The sequence below is a fragment of the Anomaloglossus baeobatrachus genome, chromosome 1, assembly GCF_048569485.1.
Source record: "Anomaloglossus baeobatrachus isolate aAnoBae1 chromosome 1, aAnoBae1.hap1, whole genome shotgun sequence".
Classification (NCBI taxonomy): domain Eukaryota; kingdom Metazoa; phylum Chordata; class Amphibia; order Anura; family Aromobatidae; genus Anomaloglossus; species Anomaloglossus baeobatrachus.
In genome coordinates this window covers 325406707-325426369 of record NC_134353.1, presented here as the reverse complement: position 1 = coordinate 325426369, position 19663 = coordinate 325406707, and the positions used below count along the sequence as shown (strand labels likewise).

The 19663-nt window shown below is 41.8% G+C and overlaps 1 protein-coding gene across 4 annotated transcripts in view; it reads left to right on the top strand.

Moving 5' to 3' along the window:
• Window positions 1-19663, top strand: part of PTPN13 (protein tyrosine phosphatase non-receptor type 13) — a 427557-nt gene that overhangs the window by 304210 nt on the left and 103684 nt on the right. For 3 of the 4 annotated variants that reach the window (XM_075351812.1, XM_075351792.1, XM_075351797.1), the window contains exons 21-25: window positions 9966-10052; window positions 12975-13082; window positions 14302-14433; window positions 15382-15824; window positions 17815-17952. In XM_075351812.1, coding sequence (XP_075207927.1) covers window positions 9966-10052; window positions 12975-13082; window positions 14302-14433; window positions 15382-15824; window positions 17815-17952 — 908 coding nt within the window. The remainder of the gene's footprint in view (window positions 1-9965; window positions 10053-12974; window positions 13083-14301; window positions 14434-15381; window positions 15825-17814; window positions 17953-19663) is intronic. The other variant, XM_075351805.1, reaches the window with a different exon arrangement.

Below are 19663 nucleotides of genomic sequence, written 5' to 3'. Positions count from 1 at the left end.
GTTAACGGACCAGATAGATGGGCTCGTGACTGAATCAGGAATCGGCACAGACCTCTACTTCAACTCAGACACCAGCAAGGTGGAGGTGGGGTAATTTTGTGGGCTGATGTTATTAAAGATGAGATAGTTGGATCTTTTTGGGTTGAAGATGGAATCAGAATCAACTCCCAAGACGTACTTCAAGTTTTTAGAAGAAAGAATAATGACATGACCCCTTACTCATCTGACCTAAACCTTATTGAGAACCTCTGAGACCTTCTTAAACAAGAGATTTAAGCTAGGTTCGCACACTGCGTCTTTTTGACGCTGCGTTGTTGTGCGTTTTTGGCCGCTAAAAACGCACAAAACCGCACCTGCGTCGAAAAAACGCATCAAAAAACGCATGCGTTTTTGCCGCGATTTGGTGTGTTTTTGGCTGCGTTTTGCTGCATTTTTGATCTCTGCGTTTTGCTGCGTTTTTCAAATCCATTGCATTGGCGGAAAACGCAGAAAAACGCAGGAAAGAACTGACATGTCCATTTTTTTTTTAACTCAAAAACGCAGGTAAAAAAAACAGATGTGTGCGGACAGCAAAAATGAAAACTCATAGACTTTGCTGGGGCAGCAAAGTCCTGCAGTTTTAAGGCCAAAAACGCACCCGAAAAAACGTGCAAAAACGCCGCGAAAAACGCACTGTGCGCACATAGCCTTAAGGCCCCGTCACACTAAGCAACATCGCTAGCAACATCGCTGCTAACGAACAACTTTTGTGACGTTGCTAGCGATGTTGCTGTGTGTGACATCCAGCAACAACCTGGCCCCTGCTGTGAGGTCGTTGGTTGTTGCTGAATGTCCTGGGCCATTTTTTACTTGTTGCTGTCCCGCTGTGAAGCACAGATCGCTGTGTGTGACAGCGAGACAGCAACAACTAAATGTGCAGGCAGCAGGAGCCGGCTTCTGCAGAGGCTGGTAACCAATGTAAACATCGGGTAACCAAGAAGCCCTGTCCTTGGTTACCCGATATTTACCTTCGATACCAGCCTCCGCCGCTCTCACTGCCTGTGCTGCCGGCTCCTGCTCTGTGCACATGTAGCTAGCTGCAGGACACATCGGGTTAATTAACCTGATGTGTGCTGTAAGTAGGAGAGCAGGGAGCCAGCGCTAAGCAGTGTGCGCTGCTCCCTGCTCTGTGCACATTTAGCTGCAGCACACATCGGGTAATTAACCCGATGTGTGCTGTAGCTAGGAGAGCAAGGAGCCAGCGCTCAGTGTGCGCTGCTCCCTGCTCTCTGCACGTGTAGCTCCGTGCAGTGGTAACCAAGGTAAATATCGGGTTGGTTACCGATATTTACCTTAGTTACCAAGCGCAGCATCTTCCACGCGGCGCTGGGGGCTGGTCACTGGTTGCTGGTGAGCTCACCAGCAACTCGTGTAGCCACGCTCCAGCGATCCCTGCCAGGTCAGGTTGCTGGTGGGATCGCTGGAGCGTCGCAGTGTGACAGCTCACCAGCAACCTCCTAGCAACTTACAAGCGATCCCTATCGTTGTTGGGATCGCTGGTAAGTTGCTTAGTGTGACGGTACCTTAACAGTGAAGGAAAACAATTACCTCTCTGAACAATGTCTGTGGTTGAAGGCTGTCCAAAAGGTTGATCATCAAAAGATTAAGAAACTGCCAAACTCCATGAATGGAAGACCTATTGTTGTTAATGAAAAGAAGAGCAACTTATATTGGTCAGGAAAGTATTTGCATATTTTGATTTGATTAATATTTTCACGTTAACAGATGAAAATAAACACTTGAGAAGTGAAAATTTATGTTTTTCATTTAGTTACATCATAATTCTGCACACAAATAGGTGCCCAAAAATGATGCACAAATAGATATTTTCCTAAGAAAGAGAAAACCTCACTTTTACTTTGTTAAATTTTCAGGTTTTATTTTCATTTAACATTTTGGATTGATTGACAGCACTGTAATTCTTCTAAATTACAAATTGCATCGTGATTGTGCACAATGTGTACACTACATATAGAATACTTTGGTAGGGAGAAGGTGCTAAACCAAAAAAATCCAAATGAGGGGAAATTGGTCATATAAGTGAACTATATGGCTTATCAAAATAGTTCTGCTCTAATTTGAAGAAGAGGAAAACAAAAGCTGGGAAATAAAGAAATCCAAAAGAAGAGAAGCGTTCCTAGAGTTGTGGAGTACCTACAGTTTAAAAGAAGGAGCACATTTATGGAAGAAGATTAGAAGTATACTGTCCCTGACAGAAGTTCTGTCGCTTATCCATGTTTTGTAAATAAAAGCTTATAACCTGACTTTAAATTCACCCATTGGTTTAATAAATTACTCTTTTGAAAGCTGAAACCCTCCAAAATTTGGTTTAGGTTATGAAAATAAAGTTGCTGCAAAGCTGAAATATTGATTATTTAATGAACACAGAAAGGTCAGATTTTGGCAAGACAAACATTTTGTCGCCTTGTCATATAATGCACCCAATCCTAGTTTTCATCCTCACCTGTGCTCACTAAATGATCAGTTAATTAGTGGGTGTGTATAAAAAGGAACCCAGCACCCCAGACCTTCACTTGAACTGCAACTTGATCTCTGACAATATGCCAAAAATCCACACTATGACCAAAGCCTTGATTATCAAGAGGCTGAAGACCAGATCCACTGCAGAGGTGGCTGGCACCTTTAATGTGTCTCAGCATCAAGTACGAAGAATTAAAAAAAGATTTTAACAGACTGGAGATGTTTTTGACAAGCCCAGGTCCGGCAGACCCCGCAAGACAACTGGAGGAACATTTGTTGATTAGAAAATCCAAAGCTAGCCCCTCGTCCACTGCAGCAGAGCTCCAAAAGGCCTGGTCACCTCAAGTCCCTGTGTCAACTAGAACAGTTTGAAAGATTCTGTCTCGAAATGACCTCCATGGTGGAATCAGTGCCCAGAAGCCAGCACTAAACAAAAGGCAATTAAAATAGCATGTGGCATTTGCCAAGTCCCACAGCCTGCTAAACAAACGGATGCAGGAAAAGGGGCAGAAGGTGGATTTCTCTGATGAATCTTCAGTTGAATTACACCACAGCCGCCGCAAATACTGCAGGAGACCTACTGGAGCCCGTGTGGATCCAGAAAACAGTTACGTTTGGTGGTGGAAAGATCATGGTCTGGGGTTACATTCAGTATGGGGTGTGCGAAACATTTGCAAGGTGGAAGGCAATATCAATAGCCTAAAATATCAAGGTGTATTAGCTAGTTCTTACATTCCCAATCATAAAAGGGGTCAAATTCTGCAGCAGGATGGTGCTCCATCTCATACATCCATCTCTACAACAAAGTGCCTCCTGGCAAAGAAGATCAAGGTGCTCAAGGACTGGCCAGCCCAGTCATCAGACATGAACATCATTGAGCATGTTTGAGGTAGGGTGAAAGAGGAAGCTTAGAAGACAAAACCAAAGAATCTAGATGATCTCTGGTTGGCATGTAAGACTGCATTCTTTGCTATTCCTGATCACTTCATCAATAAATTGTATGAATCATTGTTGAACCGCATGGATGCAGTCCTTCAAGCTCATGGAAGTCACACAAAATATTAAATATGGCTCTAATAGAACCACAACTTCATTCACCAATGTTATGCAACATATCTTTGTATTAGAAGTTAATTATTTGTTTGAATTTCACATAACTTTCTGTGGGCGACAAAACTTTTGTCTTGCCAAAATCTGACCTTTCTGTGTTCATTAGATGATCAATATTTCAGCTTTGCAGCAAGTTTATTTTCATAACTTAAACCAAATTTGGGAGGGTTTCAGCTATCAAAAGAGTAATTTATGAAACCAATGGATGATGGTCAGGCCTCCGTCACACATCCGTGCCTCCGGTACGTGTGGGCCATTTTTTACACGTACCGGAGACACGTAAACACAGGGACCTAGGTAATCCCAATGGTTAGGAGACACGTAAGTATTTAGGAACGGAACGTGTGTCCGTTCCGTACTTACGTGTCTCTGTGAGTTCCATACACTGACATGTCCGTGTTGCTCCGGCAGCACGGGTGTCACATGGCCCACACACGTACCACACGGATGTAGTGTGGATGCGGTTCCGTGTGACAGGCGCCGGAGAAACACACGTCAGGTTAAAAATAAAAAAAACACATACTCAACCCCACCAGCCCTGCAGTATTTGCCGCGGCTATCACCTCCATCCATCCCCCAGTGAATTTGAACAACGCATCTTCTTCACTGGGGGCCGGAAGCAGCGTCAGCGGGGCGGGGCCTGTGCCGGACACTGTCATTCAGCACCACAGACAGCTCCGGAAGAATCAAGTAAGGTGGGGCTTTCCGTTCTCCATGTGTTATTACGTATAACACACGGAGAACACGTTTGTGCCATAAACACGGCACACGGGGAACAAACCACCCCTTTAACACGTACGTGACAAAAACGTTACGTTTTGTCACGTGTGTCAGAGGCCTCAGGGAGTGTAGAGGTAAAAGACAGATTTGTTTCTAAACACTCTGCCATTTTGGCTAGCCGTAGTATGGGTAGTACTGGAGTAAAAAAATGATCAGTAGGTGAATGAACCATGCTCAGCACTAACTTGTACAAAACATTCCGAAAGAAAAGGCCACCTAGCTTCTATTAGGGCATTACGTAGACTGGTAATATGTTTCTATTGTTTTCCAGTGTTCTTTTTTATCAAGCTTTTGTTACATTACATTGTAGCCTAATGATGGAGAAGTTTTTAATGTTCAGAAAACTTGATGATTGGAAACACATTGAGATCTACTTAAATTGAGATTGGCCTTACTAGAAAACCATTACATAAATAGCCATTAATACTCAATCACTGTTGTTGAGGATAGCATAGATTTGATGTGAGGATATCAGGCATTATTGTTTTAGTTCTGTCAGAGGTACATTAACATATACAAGGTGTTCTTTGACATAGCAGCTCAATAATGCAAATTTAGTTGTCTATTGGTTTCAATGGATCTATAACCCTTCATCAGGATTTATAGTGGTGAATATAGGATGTGAAAGGGCTCCTGGACCATGTTAATGAAAGCTGGTTGTTCTTTGTGCAATCTGCATATTGTGTAATTAAATATGCTAATTTTGTATTCACCTCCACTTTGGTCTAGGAGCCTTTCTAAGCATCACACTTGCTGCCGTACATTCATTGTGAAGGACTGTAGGTCCAAACTGTAGCTCCATTCCTAATATACTCCTTGGGACCCAATAAACAATTGGTTAAGATTGTGCTCTTATTCAGAGAGCTCCAGTTTATAGTATCCTTTGGCAGTGAGAATTGGGTCTGGCACATAGTCCTCATAAAATGGCTATTGGGACTGTGCAGCTACCGAATACAGACTGCTCTAAATGACACCGACATTTTACAGACTGCAGCTTCAGGAAAGAGAACGTGTAAATTCTTCACCAACCTGTTATAAGATTGTACTTTATAGAAGTGGAAGTAATGCCCACATTATATTAGGGAAAACCTATAATTCAAGTCCCTCAAATATTATCTAACAATGCTATGAACTGTAGTTTTACGGAACATAAGTTGTAATTCTAGTAGCTTGCCAACTCACATAGTGTAATCTATAGTGTTCGGGATATCTAATCTGAGAGTTATCTGTTTAGGAAGATGTGATAGACTGTCAAAGTGATATTGAGTACGGTGCTGTTGGAATTGGTGTTAGGAGTTTTCCAGTTTCCAAAATTCTCTGTCCTCTGACGCAGTTTATTTTAAAAAAAATAACAATAAAAAAAACCCTGTTCTTTACTCACTCTCCTAGGTTCCAGAACTGAGTATCCGCTATTGATCCCTATGTCTTGTATTAGCTGCAGGACTGACGTCCTATGAACACTGCAGAAGTTGAAAATTTAGTTCCTGGTTTTGCCCAAGTAGATGGCATGAGCGATTCAAAACTGCTGAGCTCACGGATAGACTCTAGCGCTTTTGACGTAACGTCAGTGCTCTAGACCATAACAAATACTGAGAGCAGTGGTAGAGACTCAGTGTTGGACCTGAGGAGCGTCAGTAAGGCACAGTCTGTTTATTATTTATGCAAACTGCACTTGGGGGAGAGGGGCTTCCGTGCTTGGAAAAGCACTTTTAAAGGCTCTTTCTGATACATAAATGACCAAATATAGGACTTAAGTTATGGAAAGTTACAAATTTCTTACCAATTATAAACTGTACTTGAACACAACGTACTGAGTATTTTTTTATTATTCTGAGTTCAGATAATTAGTCTCATCAGGCGTTCTCTCAGGTTTGTGGAGAAAAATAAACAGCTTGAGGGCTTCTCAGTAGTGAAGAACGTCTTTATATCGCGCTCTTGTGAAATGACAGTAACAAGTGTGAGACTGTCATGGGAAACACATTTTTAGGCCATGGTGCAAAGCCAAGTCTAGTAGTTGTGGTCTTGCTGTTTTATGTAGGTATTTTCTCACAGAGTTAATTCTTGGAGAGAACCTGTCAGCACAATATTGTAAAATAAAGACATGGCTGTAATGGTGTGTAATACTGATTAAACTGATACCTTTGGTGAAGAAATGCACTTTGTTGTTCTTTAAGCACCATTTCAACTTTTGTTCTAATTAGATTTCCTTAAGGCCCAGTCACACTAAACAACATGACTAGCAACATCACTGCTAATGAACAACTTTTGTGACGTAACAGCGATGTTGCTAGTGATGTTGCTGTGTGTGACATCCAGCAACAACCTGGCCCCTGCTGTGAGGTCGCTGGTTGTTGCTGAATGTCCTGGGCCATTTTTTAGTTGTTGCTGTCCCGGTGTGAAGCACAGATCGCTGTGTGTGACAGCGAGAGAGCAACAACTAAATGTGCAGGCAGCAGGAGCCGGCTTCTGCGGACTCTGGTAACCACAGTAAACATCGGGTAACCAAGAAGCCCTTACCTTGGTTACCCGATATTTACCTTCGTTACCGCTCTCACGCTGTCAGTGCCGGCTCCTGCTCTGTGCACATGTAGCTGCAGTACACATCGGGTAATTAACCCCATGTGTACTGTAGCTAGGAGAGCAGGGAGCCAGCGCTAAGCGGTGTGCGCTGGTAACCAAGGTAAATATAGGGTTGGTTACCCAATATTTACCTTAGTTACCAAGCGCAGCATCTCTTCCACGCGGCGCTGCTGGCTGGGGGCTGGTCACTGGTTGCTGGTGAGATCTGCCTGTGTGACAGCTCACTAGCAACTCGTGTAGCCACGCTCCAGCGATCCCTGCCAGGTCAGGTTGCTGGTGGGATCGCTGGAGCGTCGCAGTGTGACATCTCACCAGCAACCTCCTAGCAACTTACCAGCAATCCCTATCAGGTTGGATCGTTGTTGGGATCGCTGGTAAGTTGTTTAGTGTGACTGGGCCTTTACACAGGGGTTGGACTGTATACTGGAATTTTACCTGTCTGTGATTCCCAGCCCCTCTGCCTGTCTCTGGACTTTGAATGACAGTTTATTGCTGAGATTTCAAGCAGAGGAGGCAGATAATTTACAGACCAGAGGCAGGTCGAGGGTCTGGTGAATCACAGTCAGGGAGGAGAAGACCCAGTGCACCAAAATCTAATTATCAGAACACTTCAAATAACTAAAGGCTAACAAAGTGGATTTCTTCACCAAAGGTATGGATTTAATCAGTACTACAGCATCATCACAGCCATGTCTTTACTTTACATAATAAAATCGTGCTGACAAGTTCTCTTAAATATTACTACATACATTATGTGAAAGCCATTAGAAAGGTAAGTTAAAAAGAACCTGTCAGCAGGATTTAGCACTATGACCTAAAGCCATGGCCATAATGGCACTGTGATGCTGATTAAATTTATACCGGCAGTGAAAGAATCCAATCTATGGTTGTTGAATAAAGTTCTCATTTAATGAAGTCTTCGGTGCATTGGTGTGCATCGGGGTGGGACTTGGGGGTAGGGTCTTTTTCTTCTCCGCTCCTCCACCTGCCACCTCTGTTTCCTTTACAGGTCACTGACTACTCATTGACGTGCTTTCATTTTGAAATCCTGTGCCACAGCCATCATTGTGTTGGGCGACGCATGTGCAGTATGATTCTGTGGCCAGACTGTAGGTCTTCAATAAAATGGTGCCGGAGACGGCGCATGCACAGAATGAGATCAGCTCAATAACCTGTTCATTAAAGGGTATACATGGGACTTTAAAAAAAATAAAATGTACTCAAGCACTAACAGGCAGGTAGTTGCTACCTACCTTCTTGCTGTCCCTGGCGCTATGTTTCGCTGGCACAGAGCATTCACATACCGCTCCTGCCGCAATACAGCAACTTAGTCAACAGAGCAAAGGCTTCTTTTCCACTCTACTCTGTATACTGGGCAGGACAGCCGACTCGCCGGTGTCCAATTGTGGGAGCCACATGTCAATCAGCATTATGTTGGCAGTCCTGCCCCATCTTCATAGCAGAGCAGATGAGAAGCCGGTGCTCTGTTGATGTGACATCAGTGGTAGCATCTGAATCGCCAGCAGGAGCTGTCAATAACCACTCTATGCCGGTGAACAACAGCTCCAATCACAACAGACAGGTAAATAGCAACTACCTGCCTTTTAGTGCATGGGCACTTTCTTTTTTTAAAGTCCCGGATTTATGCTTCAGTAAAGAGCTCATTGAGCTGAAATTTCGATTTGCTTATGTGCCGCCTCCATGCCATTTTATTAAAGACAGTCTTTAGAATCACACTGCGCACAGCCTGCAATAAAATGACACCAAAGGTGGTGCATTTGTAGAATAAAATTTCAGCTTAATGAAGAGGTCATTGTGCTGAAATCTAGATCTCTGCATGTACCCCCTCCGGCACCATTTTATTAAAGACCTGCAGTCCGGCCTCAGAATCACACTGCGCACATGCCGCACACCACAGTGATGGCATATCAAATAGGAAGCAGGTCACTGAATAATCAGTGACGTATAAAACAAACAGAGGGGGCAGATAACAGTAGAAGAAGACCCAAGTGCCACCCTGATGCACAGAAGACGTCATTAAATGAAAACGTTAGAGGAAGATTATTCAACAACCACAGATCGGATTCCTTCACAGCATGTATCATTTTAATCAGCATCACAGAGCCATTATAGCCATAGCTAAAACCTTATGAAAGGTTCTCTTTAAAGAGATAAAAATGGTGTTAAAGATTATGATGCCTAAAAATTAGTGCAAAACATACAGTACTCGTGTAACCCATAACTACTATTCAGATAACTTTAAGAGGACCTGTCGCCAGGTAAAAAGATCAAGTTTTTGCTCTTGTTATTTCCACTGCTTTCCTCAGTATTTAACTTTTTTTCTCTTTAATCTGCCATACAGTTTTAGAGATATGAGTCTCTTTATTTTGTGCTAATTTTTATGTTCTTACCAACAAGGGAGTCTAACATGATTCCGTGGAGGCTTGTCTGTACGCTGCTCTGCATTAATTCTCTATAAGCACCACCCCCTTGGAAAGACATAAAAAATAGCAGCAAATCTGTTTGTTGGACTTATAAAAAATAATAATAATAAAAAATTACTAAGGAAAGCAGCAGGAATAAAATAAGTACAAAAACTGTACACACTTGACGGGGTGAGAGGCCCTCCTTAAAGGGAACCTGACATCTGATTCATCCTGCCGATCCACATGTGGCATATATCCAATACTATCTGCATGATTTCAGCCATATAAGTTTAAGGCTGAAACGCAGCGGCATTTCAGAGGAAAGCATAGTTTAATAGCTACTGGGGAGAGAGACGTACAGAGACCAATCAGACAGACGGATGTCTGCAGCAGTTCAGAATTAAACATATATGGCTGAGATCATGCAGCCATGGCCTGATACAAGCAGCTTGTGTATTTGTGCATCGGCCTCATAATGTTTTATGAGTATAGAAAAAAACAATCTAGATTTTTGTGAATTTTCATCAGTATTCTCTGTATCTTCTTTAGAAGCCATGCCGTGTAAAATGCCCGGATCTACTCCTGAAAGAGAGATTACTTTGGTGAAGTTAAAGAAAGATCCCAAATACGATCTCGGTGAGTGCATTTGTTACCTTTGAAACAATGTGCAGCATTTACATGACAGAGTTATCTGTATAGTTAGATATTAATCAGTAGAAAGGCCCCATATCCAGTACTTGAGGTTAAAATGGTCGCAACATATCAAAGATCTCAAAAAATAAAATAAAATTATTTAAAATGTTTTTTAAATGAGGAGAACAAAAAAAGCAATATATTTAAAATCGCACATATACAGAAAAATCAAATCCTTATTCAGCTTAATGGACAATAACACAAGGGTATATGAACACACTAAGTATTTACTTAAGACATATCTGTACAAAAAATGTGTCTCTAAGGCTATGTGCGCACCTAACCATTTTTGTGGCATCAAAAATGCTGCAATTCTGGCCACTAAAAACGCACAAAAACGCAATTGCGGCAAAAACGCTGCGTTTTTGGTTGCGCTTCGCGGCGTTTTTTACTGCGTTTCGCTACGTTTTTGACCACTGCGTTTTGCTACATTTTTCCAATGGATGGGTGGAAAACGTCGCAAAGAATTGACAGGTCCATTTTTTTCACTTAAAAAACGCAGCTTTAAAAAGAAGCTGTGTGCGGACAGTAAAAATGAAAAGTCATAGACTTTGCTGGGGAAGCAAAGTCAACCACTTTTGGGCCCAAAAACGCAACGCAAAAACGAGGTAAACGCCTAGTGCGCACATAGCCTTAGTAGGAAAAACGCTGCATATAATACACACTTTTTTGCTGCATATTTGTGTTTTTAATGCCTTTTTTCCCCATGCATTGGAATGTGTGAAAATTAACACTGAAAGAATTGATATGCTGCAGACTTGAAACTGCTTTAAATCCGCAAGGAAAAAATAAGTAGCATGTGTATGAGATTTCAGGAATCTCATTCACTTTGCTGGTACAAAAAATTCTTCAGTTTCTCAGATAAAACTGCAGATAAAAAACATGACAAAACTGCAGCAAATACTTAACATGTATACCACACACCGGGCCTATGACGTGCCATTTTCAGCTCCCATTAGTGCACCCGTGATGTGATCAGCACTGTGACAGCAGGGGGTCTACTGAAGATCTCTCTGCTTGTCACAGCAGCACTCCTTTGAAACCCTGTCTGTGGTTGGGCTTCAAAGGAGACTGTGATTTTTCACTATATTCAGCAATGCTATAGCATTGCTGTATATAGCGCAAGCGATCAGACGATCACATGTTATAGTCTCTTAAAGGGGCTATTAAAAACCGTGAAAAGTAAAAAAGGGTTTGTGGGAGGCAGTGCAGGTTTGTTTTTGTATTTATATATGTTATCACACAACATCTAAAATTGCTGTTTTTACCCCAGTGAGAGCAATTCAGAGACTGCAAGCGGCTTACACAGGGCTGAGCATCGAGTGTCCCTGAGCACAGCGATACTCGATCGAGTGGTTACGAACAGAACCCACTTTCATTCACAGACTTCTCTTAAAAGTCTGTGTTCAGGATCAATCGCCAGACACCCGGTGTTCGGTACGAACCCTGATCTTTACAGTTCAGGTTCGCTCATCTCTACTCCTGACACAAACTGAGCATATACCTACGAGGCTGCTGAGTCCGGATGACGAGAGCAGCGGTTGCTCCGGTCATGGTGATATGTACTAGGACCGTAAAATGCGTCCATCTAACCCTGCCAAAGGTTACCTCACACCTCAATACTGGCATTCTGTTTGTCTGCTCCATTTTTAGAAACAGACAAACGGAATAAATGTTAAAAATTGATTAATTGCATAACTGATGCAATTGGAAGCAGAAGGACCCCATTGATTAATAAGATGCATCTGGGTCCCACTATGTTCATGTATTTAGAAATTAAGAAAACGAGTTTCATACCCAACCTTATTTTTTTCTGTCCTGAGGCAGACACATAACCGAACCCAGACGCACCGCACAATAATCAATGGGGGTCCTCTGCTCCATTTGTGTCATTTATAAAATAGATTTAGTTTAGACATTAATCCTGTTTGTTTTTAAAAACAGAGCAGACCTATGGAGTTTCCGAATGTAGGTGGGAACGTCGTGTGATAATGATATTGCCTCTATTATATTAATGGGTTTTGCCAACATGATGCACAATTATGTAGACAGCAGTTTCCATGCAACACACTTTTTTCCAACAGGTTGCACATTACTTTGCACTTTGGTTGTATATGTTATCTGTGGTGCTACATGGGACTGCAGGTTTCTTCTACGTTAGCTTTACTCAGTTATTACTGTGTTATCTGTGGTATTAGATAGGGTTGCAGGTGATGTTTGATGCATTATCTGTACTCAGGGAGTCATTGCTGTATTATCTGTAGTGTTACACAGGACTGCAGGTGACATCTACAATATCTGTCCTCAGAGATATCACTGTGTTATCTGTATCTTTGGTGTTACATAGGGCTGCAGGTAACAGCTACATTATTTATTCTCAGAGTTTCCTCTTTTATCTGTGGTGTTACATAGGACTGCAGGTGACATCTACTACATTATCTATATTGGGTATTATCACTGTTTTATCTGTGTTATTACCTTTTTGTTTGGGTGGGAAGATGGGTGGCATAACATATGTTTCATGGCTTTGGTCCCTGAGCTTTTCTGATTCTACCAATGCCCCTGCCTCTCATGATAATCTTCCGCTGATAAAACAGTGATTTTATCAGAACTACAGCAAGCAGCCCAGTAAGTGACACACTTCTGGAATCAGCGTCTCTGTCTCTACATTATGGTGACAGTTTCCCTTTAATGACTGACTATATATATCTGTTACTCCATAGAGATCCATGACCTTTGTGTGGTGCTGCAGCATATACACTCACAGTAGCACAGTCCTGTTGAGTTGGCTTCTACTATTAATGTGACAACAGTATATAATGTTATCTCTTGGCCATTCATTACAATTATATACAATTTCTATAGGGTTTCAGATTATGGGTGGAGAGACAAGAGGAAAACTAGATCTTGGAATATTTATAAGTTCGATAACGCCCGGAGGACCGGCCGACCTGGATGGCCACTTAAAACCAGGTAATTATTTATGATGCATTAATATGGATCCTTTGATGATATAGAAAAAAATTGTGCCACAGGTATAAATAAGGACACTGCAACTTTTTAAAAGCATCCGAAAATAAAAAACCTCTATCCTTACCCCCATTGCCATTTATTTAGTGATGGTAGTCAGGTCCACCACCAACCTCTAGAGATCACGTCATCAAAGGCATCAACACATTTGGAAGCCTGTGTGACTCTGTGTCTTCATCAAAAACTAGAATGTTGGCAGGAAAAATGTTGTGTAAAATACGTGCAATTTTGGCTCGTTTATAATGCATATTCTTTTGCGTTTTTACTTACCGTATATCTTTCCCATTTATTTGAACGGATGAAAAATGCAGTACATTTTTTTTTTAAGGAATTGACATGCTGCGGATTGAAAAAACAGCTTTGATGGCTCAAATCCACAAAAAAAAAAAATAAGAAGCATGTGCATGACAGTTTAAAAATCACTTTCACTGTACTGTAAATGGCAGCATTTAACCCTTCAAAAATGCATGGAAAAAATGCATAAAAAAATGCAGCATGTGGACAAACACTAAAGGCTAAAGCAGGTTTTACACGCTGCGACAGCGCTAGCCGATGTTAGCGATGCCGAGCGTGATAGCACCCGCCCCCGTCGTACGGCCGATATGTGTTGATCGCTGCCGTAGCGAACATTATCGCTACGGCAGCGTCACACGCACTTACCTGCCCTGCGACGTCGCTGTGACCGGCGATCCGCCTCCTTTCTAAGAGGGTGGTTCATTCAGCGTCACAGCGACGTCACAGCAGCATCACTGAATTGCCGCCCAATAGAAAAGGAGGGGAGGAGATGAGCGGCCGGAACCTCCCGCCCACCTCCTTCCTTCCTCCTTTTCCAATGGAGGCAGATAAGGAGAGGTTTGTCGTTCCAGCGGCGTCACACAGCGATGTGTGATGCCGCTGGAGCAACAAACAACATCGTACCATCGCTGCAGCGACATTATGCAAATGAGCGACATGACAACGAGCTACGATATCGCACGTATTTCCGCTCGTTGATCGTCGCTCATTTGCATCACACGCTGCGATATTGCTACCGGCGCCGGATGTGCGTCACTACCAACGTGACCCCGACGATATATCGGTAGTGATGTCGCAGCGTGTACAGCCCGCTTTACTGTTTGACTTCTTTTTAAAAGTTCTTACAATTTGACCTTGTTTTATGTAGGAGATCGCCTTATATCCGTGAACAGTGTGAGCCTGGAGGGAGTGAGTAAGCAGACAGCTCTAGACATCCTTCAAAACTCTTCTGTGGATGTCTCTCTCCTTGTGTCTCAACCCAAAGAAAAGCTTCCCAGAGGTAAAATATTTTCTACTCTTTGCTGAATGTGCGTATTTTATTTTTATATTTTATAAAGCAATCTTCTCTGTGTAACTGGATCCTGTTTTTTTATGATTCTAGTTTACACTACTGCCCTTTGTACTGCTGTACTTATTTCTTCCATAGTATAGCTCAGTAACCATTACTTTAAAGGCAATCTGTCAGCAGGTTTTTGATATGCAATCTGAAAGCAGCATAATGTAGGGGCAGAGACCCTGATTCTACTGATGTCACTTGCTGGTTTCAGTTTCAATTAAATAAGTGTGCTATCAGTAGGATATTATCACAGGAGGGCTAGTTGTCTTGTGCCATATAGTTGACCTGCTCTGTGTAACCCCACCCCCCACCACAGATTGGCAGAAAGTTGGTAATCAGTGGTGTGGGCGGGGTTATATAGGGCTCAGCATTCTGAGAACTCCTAGATCTGCAGCACATAAAACAGGGATCAAAACTACAGCAAGCAGCCCAGTAAGTAATATATCACTGGAAGCAGTGTCACTGTCTCTACATTATGCTGCTCTCAGACTACAAAGCAAAAACCTGATGACAAATTCCCTTTTGAGGCAGATTTTTCTCTATATAATGTGAAGATTGGATCAGTAAAATAATTTGATGGAGGTTTCACATGTTTAATTATTGACTGATAATGCTAATTCATTAAAACTGTAAAATGTTCATTTTGGTACAGTAAATGAACACATTTCATTATGTGCTACAAAGGTCACACTATATCTGAATTTTCTTTATGCTGTGTTGTTGTATGACATTTTCTATAGAATTTTCTGTATGTTTCATATTATTGTTGACTTACTATGTATTGAAAGATTCTTTATAAAACTGTATTATTTTCAAGCAATGACTATAAAACAATTTATATCTTTGTTTTTCCTATATGCGTTAATATACAATGTACGTATTATTTTATAGAACATCAATACGAAGGGTCAAAAAGTCAATCTTGCACATCTTTCCCTTGTAAAGAAAATGAAGCAGAATCTTCCTTCGAGGAACACAAAAGATTTTTTGGTAACACAAGACTTGTATCCGGAAGCTCATCTGGGATTTCTGCGGGAAAACGAGAGGGAAGCTTGAGCTCCCAGGATTCACGGACAGAGAGTGCAAGTCTTTCTAATAGTCACATCAGTGGTCTCATCAGGAACCTGTCAAAGGATCAGGCAACACCTCTGTCAACCTCTGCCAAGAACTCTCCATCAGTCAGCACTAAAACTAGTAATAAGAAGTCAGATAATCGTAGAGGAAAAGGGAGAAGTCCAGGTCGCACTGATTCTACAGACTTTTCGGATAGAGGCGACTCTGACATGGATGAGGCTACCTATTCTAATAGTCAGGAGCAGCATACAATAAAGAAGGTTGTTTATTTGCTACATTTATTGTCCGTTCCATCTATCGGTCTGTCTATCTTACTATCTGATATCTATTGACATTAGATTAGGTGGTGAAAAATGGTGTTCTAGTGTTGGTTAAACAGGGGAAATAACATTATGAATACTGTGGCTTGTTATGTGCCAAGTTCATAGACGATCCCAATTCCACAAAAGTTGGAACACAGTCTAAAATGTAAAGAAAATGAGAATACAATGATTTGGAAATCTCAAATAGCCAAATTTTTATTCACAGCAGATCATGTACACATATCAAAAGTTTAAAGTTACACTTGTTTCCATTTCATTTGAAATAATGAAATCGATCAAAAATTGACAGCAGCAACAGATCTCCAAAAATTTGGGACATAGGTAACCAAAGGCTGGAATAGCAAGTAGCACTAATGGAGAACAGCTAGAGGGTCAGTTTTCAACTAAGTCAAATGACTGGGTGTAAAAAAGCATGTTAGAGAGGCAGAGCCTCTCCTAAGTTAAGATGGTCAGAGCTTCACCGATCTGTGAACTACTGCATCTAAGAACTATGGAAAATGCTCTTCAATGTAAAAATTGCAAAGACATTAAATGTCCCACCATCTACAGTACATATTATCAAAAGATTCAGAGAAATCCATGTACACAAGGGACAAGGCTGATGGTCAGTGCAGGGGCACTGCATTAAAAACAGGCTTGATTGATTTGATCATGCAAATCACTGCATGGGCTCAGGAATATTTCCACAAATGATTATCTCTGAACACAGTTCGCCATGCAAACAAAAATGTAAGTTAAAGATCTATCATGCAAAACAGAAGCCATATATCAACACAGTCCAGAAACGTTGCCCATTCCTAGGGGGGCAAGACATTTAAAATGGACTACGGAAAAATAGAAAACTGTTCTGTGGTCGTATAAATAAAAATGTGAAATTCTTTACATAACTCATTGACAGCTTGTCCTGCGGACTCAAGGAGATGGACCATCCTGCTTCACTTTCAGTGCACGGTTCAAAAGTGTGCATCTCTGATGGCATGGGGTTACATTAGTATCTATGGCATGAGCATCTTATACATGAAAGGCACTATCCATGCAAACCAGAAGTTACAGAAAAACATATACTCCCATCCAGACAACACCTATCTCAGGAAAGGCCTTGCATATTTCAGCAAGACAATGCTAAAATACTTGCCGCATCAATCACAACCGTACGAGTGATGAACTACCCAATTGCAGTCAACAGCTTTTACTAATAGAAAACATTTGGCGCATTATGGAAACACAAATTCGGCAAGGAAGACCCTGGACTGTTGAGCAATGGGAAACCTACATCAGACGAGTAGGGGACTACATTCATCTCCCAAAACTCCAGCAATTGCTCTCCTCACTTCCCAAAGGTTTACAGAATTATTGTAAAAAGAAGAAGGGATACTACACAATGATAGACCTGGCCCTGTCCCAAATTTTTTGGAGATTTGTTGCTGAGATCAATTTCTAATTGAGTTACTGTTTCAAATGAAATGGAAAAATGTATAACTTTCACTTTCTGATCTATGTTCTGTTGAGAATAAAATATGGCTATAAGAGATTTCCAAATCATTGCTTTCTTTTTTTCCTCACATTTTACACTGCGTCCCAACTTTTTGGGAATTGGGGTTGCACAACAGTCTTGTTTTTGGAACCATGCAAAGAAAGACACTTGACTTTACTAAAAATGTAACCAAAACTTAGTACATCATTGCTGCCCCTGCGACTCTGTGTTGCATATGATCAATGATGCTATATAGAGATATTACACAGGAGTTGCCAATTAGACCTACTCTATATATTATCCAGATCTGGTCCACTCCCATGTATGTACCTTCTCAATCCAGATTCCAAGTAGTTGGTAATCGCAAAAGGATTAAAAAACTGTAATAAAAATATTAGGTAAAATACTTGTCTCAAGAACTTCATGTACTTTTCTGTTCTTTGTTTTACAAAGGAGCCTTCTTTGGAAAAATCATCGCCAACAACTACTAAGCTTTCATCAACTCCTCTTAAACCAGGAGATGTCTTCACAGTTGCGTTGGCCAAGAAAGATGACAGTTTGGGGATAAGTGTCACGGTACTGTTTGACAAGGTTTTTGCGGTTTTTCTCCTTTGTTTTTGTCTTGCATGCAGCGTCTTTATGTCTTAGAATTAAGTATTTTAGCTGTAGTTACTGCCTTATTTTACCACTTCTCACAAGCAATGGTCATTTTTTAGATACACTATATTAGACCAGTTGCAGGACAATAACAGTCTTATGGCAAATGTAGGCAACAAGTATTTGTAGGTTCCTGACTATTGGCCTGCTTAAACAGGCCAGCGGCAATAATTTTTTTGTAACGAGCAAAATGCTTATTGACCTGGTGTCATGATTTTATGTAGCAGAAAAATGATTATTATTGGCAGCATATTGTCAGAGATGTGCTGCCGATAACATGATGTTCGATGCAAACAGAAAGTTCATATTAACAATCGTTCTGTGTACGGAAATGATTAGGCAGCCAGTCTAAAGCTGGTGTCACACTAAGCGACAGCGACAATGACGTCGCTGTTACGTCACCATTTTCGGTGACGTAACAGCGACCTTGTAAGTCGCTGTTATGATCGCTGCTTAGCTGTCAAACACAGCAGAAGCAGCGATCATAACGTCGCTGTGCTACATGTGCGTAGAGCAGGGAGCCGCGCTTAGCGCTGGCTCCTTGCTCTCCTGAGTACAGTACACATCGGGTTAATTAACCCGATGTGTGCTGCAGCTACATGTCACAGTGCAGAGAGCAAGGAGCCGCGCGCACTGCTTAGCGCTGGCTCCTTGCTCTCCTTGCTACAGTATACATCGGGTTAATTACCCGATGCATACTGCAGCCACATGTCACAGTGCAGGAGCCGGCACTGGCAGCAAGAGCGGAGGCTGGTAACCAGCGTAAACATCGGGTAACCAGGGAAAGGGCTTCCCTTGGTTACCCGATGTTTACGCTGGTTACAGCTTACCGCAGCTGCCAGTGCCGGCTCCTGATCACTTCATTTCGTCGCTCTCTCGCTGTCACACACAGCGATGTGTGTGTCACAGCGGGAGAGTGACGACCAAAAAATGAAGCTGGACATTCAGCAACGACCGGCGACCTCACAGCAGGGGCCAGGTCGTTGCTGGATGTCACACACAGCGACAGCGACGGGACGTCGCTGCAACGTCACAGAAAATGGTGACGTAGCAGCGACGTCGTTGTCGTCGTCGTTATGTGTGACACCAGCTTAAATAAGCCAGAAAACAACTGGGAGTCTGCAGTCATTTAACGACCTGGATCAGCTTGTGTAAAAAGGCCAATAGTGTTGTCTTCATAGGCAGAGCACAACATTGTAGGAGTATTGTAAGTTATGTCTTAGGGGCCAGTCTTGTTCTGCAGGATTGAGTAGGTCTTCTAGGTTAAGCGCTCATTCTGACATATGTTTTTCATGTATCGGTTCTATTCTTGTTTTTGTGTTTTTCACGGATAGAACACATTACATTTTTTTTTAATCTTTCGATCTATTCTAAAAAACAAAATTGGTAATCTTGAAATTTTCATGCTGCCTTCTGGGGCTATATTAGACTTTTTGAGCAGGCTCATTATCATCAGAGGCAGGATCACAATGACAAGTAACACCCCATTACACAGCTGATAACAAAACCCACCAATTGCAAAAGGCAATATTATAGATCACACTTCTCCCTCTCTGATAACAATGACTTCTGCAAACGGTCATTAGAGGCTTTAGTATATAAGGTGGGGTCTGAGTAAGTCTGTAGCTGCTAATGTACATGTAGA